We start from the raw sequence: 11427 nt of genomic DNA, 5'->3' as shown, positions 1-11427 counted from the left end.
TGTTCTCATCATGTTACATACAACAAACTGATCTCAATATTCCAATAATAATGAATTAATGTCGCTGATCAATATGAATATATTAGGAATTAGTTCTCACATCATTATCTGCCAATGACATATTACAAGAAAACTGCTTATTTGTGACTAGTTATTTCCTGGAAAAATGATTATTTCATACTAAAATAAGTTTGTTTTCGTTACAAATAGTCATTTTCATCACAAATAATCTATCACAAATACTCATTTTTCTTGTAGCTAGCGCTTGCAGAACATTATGGCTCACCATGTGGCCAACAAACCCGATCGATGACTGGTATTAGCAGCTATCATCAATTCGTACTATTCATGAGTGCTGGTGAAGAGTACTACTTTCACTACTCTACCAAACAAGACTTATACGATTAAGTATGGAACAGTATTGAGCAAAATGGACGTATGTTACTTTGGCATATCATTTAAAACCTTCTTTTTTTTTTCCTCATAATTTTTCTACTTTTGCCTTGAATTTGAGTTCCTATCAATTATCTTTAAAGCTTTATTTCAATCATACAAACAAGAATTAGCTTCAGAAAAATTAACGGAAGTATGCCATATGCCTGGATGACATAAAGGGAGAACTACCAAATGGTGAGGTCTTCTGGATTTGGGCAGGAGGGTTAGTGGGTTTCTTCTTCTCACGCTTAGTTTCAGCACGGAGCCAAGACTCTACAACAGAGAGTAGATTGGCTGAATTCTTCAACTCATTCACCTCCGATAACTTCTGTACCCTCCTCAACTCGCCATCTTGAATGTATGCTAAATGGGTTGCCCATGTCTCCAGACCGTCAAAAATATGGGTTGCATATACTATTGTGGCTCCTCTCTATAGAAAATATGATAAACATTATTATTGATACTGTGAATGCATAAAAAAGATGTCATTAATATGTGTTCGTCTAAAGCTAGCATGCCATATTTTCTACATGTGGCTTGCAAATTGATGAGATGATTCACCACCACATGATTTACTAGTGTCTCCAAACCCTTTTTCATGTCTAGTGTCTTCCCCTTTTTAAGTGTTGACATATTTCAAATCTGGTGTACAGTAATTAATGCGTCTGAATATAATAAGATAAAAGCAACTGAAACCTGATCACATTCTTCTTTGAAGAAGTCGAGTAAGTCCAGTCTAGCAACAACATCCAGGTCCACTGTAACCTCATCTAGCAAAAGGACCTGTGAATGTACAATGAATAGTGTTTACATAGGTATGAGTGAGATTTTTCCCTAGATTTCAGTACTGAATGTTCATCAGAGATAGAACCAAATACAATATGATACAGCCGTCATGTAGAGGCCGAAGACAATGCAATTCAACGAGATATTAAGAAAGAAACTATGCATGCTTAACTTTGGGAAAAAAAGCAAGTAAACATCAATTATCTGAGTTCCAACAATGATAGAAAAAGAAAAATTGTAACAATGATGTTAGAACCCTGTAAGTAACATTCAGGCTTCGTTTGTTTTCGCAGATGAGATGAGATGAGTTGAGATAGAAGTTAAAAATTGAATAAAATATTGTTAGAATATTTTTTTTAATATTATTATTGTTTTGAGATTTGAAAATATTTAATTAATTATTTTATTTTGCATGGATATTTGGAAAGTTGTAATGATTAGATGAGATGATATGTATTGTAAAAACAAATGAGGCCTGAGTCTCGTATTCATCATTAATCCATGATACCTTGAAAGGGTGAAGAAGACCCATGCATATTTGGACTCGACGCCTCTGCCCATCAGATACCTTATGCATTCGCCATTGCAGATCAATATCAAGTAGCTCAATTAAATTGAGCCTCCTATCCGGATCAACCCCTTCAACTGCCAAAAGATAATTCTGTATAATCTCTCAGTTTTTCTTAATACCAACAAGAAAGAAAAATTCTTGAAGAGAGAAAAATTATTTAAATACACAAACACATGCGTGCTTATAATAAATAAAGGATCTCAAGGCCAGCAGCAGAGGTGTTCCTGTATTTATTTATTTATCCCATAAGGGGTGGGTATATCATTTGATTATCAGCAATATATGAAAACTCAGCTAAAAAAAAATCAGTAATATATGAAAAAATGTAGTGTGCAGCTTATTACGCACCTCCAAATATCATATGTTCTGCAGAAAAATCACCCTGAAGTGGAATCTCACCCTGAATGTTTGCAATGTTTATCAAATATAAGATTCACATAGTTGTGAATTTCGACATGCTTTAAATATTCAATCGAGGGGCACTTCACCATTAGCTCTTTATCTCTATCAATGCAATTGTATACCACGCTCATAGTCTTAAAAAACAAGTTCTATTGATGTAGAATTTAGGAACTCACAGCAGAGCCAACGGTTTTACTCCAAGATCCTCCCAAATATGCCAAGTCACCACTACACACCAACTTAGTGTCATGAAAAGCCGAATTGTTCAGCACACGCACCACATCTCTTCCTCCAACCATGTGCTTACCAGCAAGAATCTTCAGCAAAGTGGTCTTCCCTGCACAAAATGAGCAATGCATTAGTCTCACAATTTTCTTTATTCACACAACTCTTCCTTACAACTTGACCAACCACTCGTAATTCGCACATTCACACGTATATAATCTCACGTTTTATCGAAGAGATATCATAGAAAGCACAATTTTTGTTTCAGGCTATCTCACCCATTACCATTATGTCCGCGTATTTTAATTTTGTTATCTGCCAGAATATTAAAAGTCATGTGGCCAATAACTCGACACAAATTGGATTCAAAGAACAACAGATTCTTTCAGGAAATGGATTCAGAGAACTACGTATTCTTTCAGAAATAATAAACCAATTTGTGAAAATTTCACACTAAACTCCATGGATATTTTAGATTTACTTCTTTCTAGAAAAAAATTTAACCAAGGAAATGAATTAGAAAAAAAAAGAACGGTAATAAAGGCGAAAACTAGAGATCATAGGGGTTAAGAGAGTGTGGATTTTGTTTAACCAGATCCGTTAGCGCCAACGAGAAGACATCGAGATCCGGGGGGGATCTTAAGGTTGAAGTCGGCGAAAAGCGGTGGTTCCCCTTCATACGCAAACTGCATGCCGCAGACTCTGATACTGTTCAAATCCTCACTTTCCACTTCTTCTACTATCGGCTTCGAAGTTTCTTTATCCGCCATTTTTGGCTCTGTAGAAAAGTAGTACGGCGCTGATGTTGTGGTTTCCAGTGGTTTTATAGTAACTCGATGCAAACCAGTTCTAGCCAAATGGCCAATGAGGCGTGAACGCGTATGATCGTTTGGTGTGTTGTTGTACTAAAAATAGTAGTTGGGACTCGGCCGCACCAATGGCCTACACGCGGCGAAGAAACAGAAAGCCACGTCAACTATGTTCTCATTTTCTGTTTGTGGTTGCAAACATCCAACGTGATAAAATAAAAAAAGTTGTGCTGTATAAAAATTTCATATTTTGTATACTATTTTAAAAATATATAAATTTATTTTTTATTATTATCATGTTTTATAAAATATTTTATAAAACACGAAAATAAAAAAAATAAATTATATATTTTTAAGTAGTATGTGTAAAATTTATGTATAAAATCTTTTAATAAAAATAAAGTTTTAATACTAAATATTTCGTATATCAATAATTTCCTACTCATAAAGTTTTTTTAAGATTTTCTTTTTCTATATGAGCTATAATTATAATTATTTTGATTAAAAAAATAAAAAACTAAATATTTTTTTAACTAAAATTGAATAACTAACAAATGAATCTTGACAAGATTGAAAATATTTAGGTCCGCTTAGCTATAAGAAATATTTTATCTTATTTTATTTTATTTAATTATTATAATTTTTTTAAATTTTTATATAAAATATAATAAATAATTTAATTTTTTTAAATTTTAAAATAATAATAATATTAAAAAATAATTTAATAATATTTTATTCAATTTTTAATTTTCACCATAATTCATTATCTAAATATCACCTTATGTTCTTAATATTTTTAAATAATAAAAATATAATATTTTTGAGCCACAAATAGTAAAAAGTTATTATTTAAATTCAAAACTCATATTAATTTATTTTATTTTATTATTATAAATTTTTATATAAAATATAATAAATAATTTAATTTTTTTAAATTTTAAAATAATAATATTAAAAATAATATTTTATTTAATTTATTTAAAATCATCTTTAACTATCTTTGAGTTAAAAAATTTTGTGTGAGTATTAACATTGTCATTTTTAAACTGTGAGTCGAGAAATTTGTTAAAAAAAAAAAGTGATTAAAAAAGAAGAAGAAAAGATTGTATGGAGACTAGTTACCCTCGCTGGCGACTCTTAAAATCTTGCGGAAGAAGCCACGCGATGTTTATATATACGTACTTTGCTATTGAATTTACTGTTTTCAGAGAGGAGAATCGGCGCGATGTTGAAGGCGTCGCGGGACTGGGAGAAGGAGGTGAATTTTTTCATCGGCCCCTTGAATTTAGGGTTACTACAGATTGAATTTTCCATCTTCTGTGGGGGGGTTTGAGGTTTTGGCCCATGCTCCTTGTACTTTCTGAATATTGTCTTTCAAAATTGCTTCAATTTTATATGAGTCAGTTCTGTTTTCTCTTACCAATTCGTTTCCCCAACTTGTTATGCCAAATGTACGATATGTAATTGTATATTTGAGGACGGAGTGAATGCACATATGGTTTCAATGTGTTGGTTCGAGAAGTAAAGAACATTCACAATTTACTGGCGAGAGAACGTGTTAACAAATATCAATACCCGATTGAAGATGCTGATGTACAACGAAAATAACGTCTGTTTTTTCTTTTTTGGTAGGTGGGCGTTTTATTGTCTGCGCATGAGATTTGAGTGGATGAGCGACTGGTGCCATTTATATGGAGGAAGACGAGGATAGAATTCTGCTCAGCAGTTTGGGAATAACATCCGCGAATCCTGAAGATATCGAGCGTGACATATTAGCTGGGGTATCAGCCTAGACTCTTAAACTAAAATTAGTGGAATGTGTAAATTTTGTTCGTTGTGTTAGTTTTGAAAAACATTGATGAGCACTTTAGGGAACATGAGGATTGCGTAGAAAATTTCAATCATTGTCAGGGTTACTTCTCTAATTTATGGGTCGCTGAGAGATTGAACTCCATGAGAACCGTTTTTGTTATTAATATCTCCATTGATAGGAGTTGAAGATATTTTTTAGGATGATTATGGGTCTTAGAGGCAACAAATTATGAATTAGTCAATTGAAATGGGGGAATCTGACAATAGCTGTTCTTAAATGGCAGGCTGCAAGGAATGATGAGAACAGTGGTGAAGGTGGAGGGAGCACGGAGGAGGAACTTCCTGAGAAGTCAGCTAGTATTGACCCGTCATCCACTAGCCAAGCAAAACTGTACCATAAATTGAGGGCAGTAGAGTTTGAAATAGATGCTGTTGCATCCACTGTCGAACAATCCAATAATGTTTCAAGTAACGATGACAATGCTTATGATGGTAATGACGGTAGGGAGTTAGGAAATCAAGAGGATGGTGGTCAAGTTTCCCCTAACGACTTAGACCTCCAGCATGCCTTGGCAACTGATCGGCTAAGAAGCCTCAAGAAAACCAAGGCACAGCTTGAGAAAAAACTTTCGAATTTGCGCAAGGACAACTCTTCCAAAGGTGTTGAACAAGACAAAGCCTTGCGAAATCTGGTCAAGGAGGAGCCAAGGCATAAGAGGAAGCTAAAAGATGTTAAGAAGCCAGGAAAAAAGGTAGAAAAGAGACAGAAGATAGTCAAATTTGAAGAGGATTCTGGTTTTGATGCAATTCTGGATGCAGCATCTGCTGGGTTTGTGGAAACAGTAAGTTTAAACATTGTCTTAAAGTTCTACTCAGCACTGTACTTGATGAGATTTGTAGCAGAATTGAAAGGATAGGATTGCAGGATTATGATGTTTTTTCTTTTTCTTTTTTCTTTTTTCAATGGAAGATTGAGGAATGGTAAGAACTGATTTTACCTTGTTTACATTTTAGGAAAGGGATGAATTCATTCGGAAAGGAATTTTAACTCCGTTTCATAAGTTGAAGGGCTTTGAGCGTCGCCTTCAACAACCGGGGTCATCTAATAGTCACGATGTACCTAACAAAGAAGATGAGAGTGATGATCTTGTTGCTTCCAGTGTTGCCAGAGCTGTACAGGCAATGTCAGTGGCTGCTCAAGCTCGTTCAGCAACCAAGCTCCTCGATCCAGAAGCTTTGCCAAAGCTTGATGCACCCACTCACCCTTTTCAAAGGCTCAAAACACCTTTGAAACTTCCTGAATCTGCCGAACGAGAGGTAGAAAAGAATAGAAAATCACAAAGAAAAAGGAAAAAGAAACGGCCTCTGCCTGACAGGAAGTGGACAAAGCTCGTTTCTCAGGAAGAAAAACACTTGGAAGATTCTGGTATGTTTCACATCTCTTTGCTTTAGATATAAGTTGGTTCTCTGGGCTTAGTTGTAGCTGAGAATGAGCATCTCAGGTTATTGTTTGCGAACTGGCACATAGGTGCTTAGGTTTTCCTTTAGTTGATATTTTTACCTAGGCCTATTTCAGTGTAGCTTTTTCTGAATAGGGTGTAATGTCATGGTAGGAACTTGTTGATGACATGCATTGTGTTGGTGTTGCACCTTGTCTGGTCATTAGAATTACATCATGTGGCTTGTCAACATGTATACTCCAGCGACCTGCCTTTAGATTAGTCCATTTTATGTCAGTCTGTATTTTGTTTATCATACATTCAATGATTCTTTTGTCTCGCGATGAGACCAAGTATTTCTGTTTCTTCCTAAAATTTTTGAAGGAATGACTGTGGTCAGCATACCGAACCTTTTTTTAAAACCTTTAACTGCCTTCCCTCGTATAAATTGTATGCAGGAAACATGCACACAATCATACCTGCATGGAATCCTTGCCCTCATATTTTAGTTACCAGCACATGAATATGGCCATGTGGAAACAACCTTTTTTTAACCAACAAGTTTATCAGAACTGGGATCTTGTAATAATATGTCGTTTCCCACGTTCCCATATATCCTAAGGCCACGTTCCCACATGAATGTTCCCAAATATCCCACGTTCCCAAGTTCATCTCAAAATTTTTCATAATTTCCTTCTCAAACACAAAACATTTCAATTTCAAATCTTCAAGTTTTTCATCTAATCATTTTAACTTTTCCAAATTTCCAAACAAAACATAAAAAACAATACAACTTTTTCAAATTTTAAAACAAAAATAATATTAAAATTTATATTCAAACAATATTTTAACTTTATAATATTTTTATTCAACTTTTTCTCTCATTTCCCTAAACTCAATAAAACATCTTAACTCAAACAATTTCACTACTATTAACAGAATTCTCATCTTATTTCATTATCCAAACATGCCCTAAATCATTCTTTGAATCTTCATACCAACCTTGTTATTTTTCTTGCAGAAGATGCAAGAGATGTGGTGACCTCCAGTTGTGAAGATGAAAAGCCAGAGGATGTTATAAATGTGGATGATCATGAACCTCCTTATGTAACACTAGAAGGCGGGCTAAAAATACCAGAAAACATCTTTTCTGCACTTTTTGACTATCAAAAAGTGGGAGTGCAGTGGTTGTGGGAATTGCATTGCCAAAGAGCAGGTGGGATTATTGGAGATGAGATGGGTCTTGGTAAGACCATCCAAGTCTTAGCTTTTCTCGGTGCACTGCATTTCAGTAATATGTACAAACCGACGATTATTGTCTGCCCTGTTACACTATTGCGACAGTGGAAAAGGGAAGCACAAAAATGGTACCCAAACTTTCATGTGGAGATGCTACATGATTCTGCGCAGGATCCTGTTAATAGGAAGAAGCAAGCCAAGTCTTATGATAGTGATTATGAAAGTGAAGGTTCATTTGAAAGTGAACACGAGGGGCACATCTCATCTAGGAGCAATGGAAAATGGGATTCCTTGATAAACCGTGTTTTACAATCAGAATCTGGGTTGCTTATCACCACTTATGAGCAACTGCGCATAGTAGGGGAAAAATTGCTTGATATTGAATGGGGTTATGCAGTTCTGGATGAAGGACACCGTATTCGGAATCCTAATGCTGAAATTACTCTAGTTTGCAAGCAGCTACAGACTGTTCATCGCATTATAATGACTGGTGCACCAATTCAGAACAAGCTGACTGAACTCTGGTCTCTATTTGATTTTGTTTTCCCTGGGAAGCTTGGTGTCTTACCTGTATTTGAGGCAGAGTTTGCAGTTCCCATATCTGTTGGTGGTTATGCTAATGCTTCACCATTACAAGTATCCACAGCTTACAGGTAGCCTTTGTGATACTTCTGATCATTTTTATAAGGGTCTGGATTTTTAAAATTTTTTTACCATGTACATCCTCATTGAAACCTGGCTTCTTTCATCTCGAGTTATTTCAAGTTAGTCTTGAATGTTGAAAGATGCCCTTGCAGAGAGAGGGAGGTGTGAGCAGGCAGAGAATGAATTCAATATTCACTTCGTCAAGTGGGATTTCTTGAATTTATGAATTTCAATTTTTTCCTTACATCAGTTTCTGAGTCGTATTTTATCACCATGCAGGTGTGCTGTGGTCCTGCGGGACTTGATCATGCCTTATCTCCTTCGACGTATGAAGGCCGATGTGAATGCCCACCTTCCAAAGAAGACCGAACATGTCCTCTTTTGCAGCCTCACTGCAGAGCAACGGTCTGTGTATCGAGCTTTCCTGGCTAGCACTGAGGTGGAACAGATTTTAGATGGGAATAGAAATTCGCTTTATGGAATTGATGTCATGCGTAAGATTTGCAACCACCCTGATCTTCTTGAGAGGGAGCATTCGTCCCATAACCCAGACTATGGGAATCCTGAACGCAGTGGAAAAATGAAAGTTGTTGAACAAGTGCTGAAGGTTTGGAAGGAACAAGACCATCGGGTTCTTCTTTTTACACAAACTCAACAAATGCTTGATATTCTTGAGAATTTCTTGGTTGCTGCTGGCTATAGCTACAGGAGAATGGATGGTCTTACTCCCATAAGACAGAGAATGGCCTTAATAGATGAATTTAATAATTCAAATGATGTCTTTATCTTTATTTTGACAACCAAGGTTGGTGGTTTGGGCACAAATTTAACTGGTGCAGACCGGGTGATTATCTACGACCCTGACTGGAACCCTTCAACTGACATGCAGGTATCTTCTCTGTTTGATTCTTTCCCTCCCCCCCTTCCCTTTTCCCTTGTTTTCGTTCTCCTCTGTTTTCATAAAATTCATTCCACTTCAAGAATATTTAAGATAATGGAATACTTAATACAGCTGACAGCAAGTTCGGTTTTGCTTTAACAGGCTAGGGAGCGTGCCTGGCGTATTGGTCAGAAACGGGATGTAACAGTATATAGATTGATCACACGTGGGACTATAGAGGAGAAGGTGTACCACCGACAGATTTATAAACATTTTCTAACCAATAAGATTTTGAAGAACCCACAACAGAGAAGGTTCTTTAAATCTCGAGATATGAAGGATCTCTTCACATTGAATGATGGCGGAGAGGGTGGGTCAACTGAAACATCTAATATTTTCAGTCAGCTTTCTGAAGATGTAAATGTTGTTGGGTCTCAGAAAGATAAGCAGGATGAGCATAAACCTCTTAAAGTTTCTGCACGACATGCTGATGTTGTTGCACCTGAAAATGGTGACCAATCAGACATTGCAACTTCCAGTAGTAAAGGAGAAGAAAAAGCTGATAACAGCGATGGTGATGTAGATGAAGAAGCAAACATTTTAAGGAATCTTTTTGATGCCCATGGGATACATGTAAGTTTACTCAATATTCTTGCCTACAATCCCCTTTATACACTGCCAGTATTGTTATCTTGTGTTCTCTTACCTTTATTTGATGTCGTTAACATTTAACATTAGTTGTAAATTAAAGTTCTTTTTCTTCCTGAATGTTCGTCTGGTTGCATAGGGGAAAAAGCAGGAAAGCTAATATGTAGTGATAAGGGAAGCCTTGTCACAATTCTCCCAGTGTCACAAAAGAACTTGGATTTTAATGGGGTTACCTATACTCAAAGCTGATTTTGGTGCAAGCCACTTTTTCACGAGAAGGCATTAATTAACTGTTTATATTAGAGATACCGGGTTGCTCCATTAGACTGTTAATTTTTCTGAACAGAGTCAGTTCTCTTTTGTGCCTCCCACTTGTTTTAATTTTACAGAGTGCTATGAACCATGATGTGATCATGAATGCTCACGATGAGGAAAAGATGAGGCTTGAGGAACAAGCTTCCCAAGTTGCACAAAGAGCTGCAGAAGCATTACGCCAGTCACGAATGCTCCGAAGTCGGGACAGTATATCTGTCCCAACATGGACTGGGAAATCTGGGACTGCTGGTGCACCATCATCTGTGCGCCAGAAGTTTGGTTCAACTGTGAACTCTAAGTTGGCAAATAGTAGTCAGCAGTCAAATGAATTCTCCAGTAATGGAATTAGTAATGTAAATGGCATTGCCGCTGGGGCATCTGCTGGGAAGGCACTATCTTCAGCTGAACTATTGGCTAGAATCCGAAATAACCAAGAAAGAGCTGTTGGTGCTGGACTTGAAAATCAGCAAGGGTTGGCTTCAAGTTCTCGTAACCAGGCAAGATCTATCGATGTTGGGCCTTCTAGATCATCGAAGAACATAGCTGGAGTACAACCTGAAGTATTGATACGTAAGATCTGTACATTTATACAGCAAAGAGGCGGAAGCACCACTTCAGCCAGCATAGTGCAGCACTTTAAAGACAGGATACCTACGGAGGATCTGCCTTTGTTTAAGAATCTTTTGAAGGAAATAGCAACACTGGTGAAAGACCTGAATGAATCATGTTGGGTTCTAAAGCCAGAGTATCAAGAACAATAATATCGTCAACCACTGGTAATCCCTGTGCATGCCTTGTTTTGACTTCATCAAATATTCATCATCAAGGATCTGGAGCCCATATTCAACCGCCTAGTCGCAAAGGTGACAGACAAGAAGCCAAGCTCCCTTTATAGTTTCTAGGTACTTTTTTTTTTTTTTTGGCCCTTTCCGATTCAGACCACAACGAACACACCCTTTTACTGTACAGTATTAAATTCCAAAGGTTAAAGGTTTTGGTTTTGGTTTTTTTTTTTTTGATCGGTAATCAAAGGTAATTATTCATAGAAATTGGCATAGCCGGAAGTATACTTTTATTTTGTTTCTGGAAGACAATGAGCAGAATTAGATCAGAAATTCTCTTAAAAAATTTCTGATTAGGAGCAATACGAGAGCCAATTGCTGGGATGTATCAGATACAGGCAACATTGCCTTCTTTTTTTCTTCTTTGCGAATCAGACAG

The 11427-nt window shown here is 36.4% G+C and overlaps 2 protein-coding genes across 3 annotated transcripts; one reads left to right on the top strand and one right to left on the bottom strand.

The window, feature by feature from the left end:
- Positions 1 to 372: 372 nt before the first annotated feature.
- LOC108995958 (ABC transporter I family member 19-like) lies at positions 373 to 3275 on the bottom strand. Its single transcript, XM_018971639.2, has 6 exons — positions 3012 to 3275; positions 2371 to 2531; positions 2141 to 2192; positions 1730 to 1866; positions 1132 to 1218; positions 373 to 865 (listed from the first exon to the last, which is right to left on the bottom strand). The coding sequence occupies exons 1-6, from the start codon at positions 3187 to 3189 to the stop codon at positions 578 to 580; spliced, it is 903 nt and encodes a 300-aa protein (XP_018827184.1). The 5' UTR covers positions 3190 to 3275; the 3' UTR covers positions 373 to 577.
- Positions 3276 to 4313: 1038 nt separating this feature from the next.
- Positions 4314 to 11317, top strand: LOC108995956 (protein CHROMATIN REMODELING 8). 2 transcript variants are annotated; one of them, XM_018971638.2, is made up of 8 exons: positions 4314 to 4486; positions 4861 to 5009; positions 5325 to 5882; positions 6055 to 6466; positions 7501 to 8371; positions 8643 to 9252; positions 9406 to 9876; positions 10281 to 11317. In XM_018971638.2, the coding sequence occupies exons 2-8, from the start codon at positions 4920 to 4922 to the stop codon at positions 10965 to 10967; spliced, it is 3699 nt and encodes a 1232-aa protein (XP_018827183.1). In that variant the 5' UTR covers positions 4314 to 4486; positions 4861 to 4919; the 3' UTR covers positions 10968 to 11317. The 2 variants fall into 2 exon arrangements, with proteins under 2 accessions (XP_018827183.1, XP_035549165.1); XM_035693272.1 differs by lacking the exon at positions 4314 to 4486 and adding an exon at positions 4495 to 4562.
- Positions 11318 to 11427: the final 110 nt, after the last annotated feature.

This window comes from Juglans regia, chromosome 1, assembly GCF_001411555.2.
Source record: "Juglans regia cultivar Chandler chromosome 1, Walnut 2.0, whole genome shotgun sequence".
In the NCBI taxonomy this organism is placed as follows: Eukaryota; Viridiplantae; Streptophyta; class Magnoliopsida; order Fagales; family Juglandaceae; genus Juglans; species Juglans regia.
Note: the sequence above shows the minus strand (reverse complement) of the source record. Positions and strands in the feature narration are given on the sequence as shown.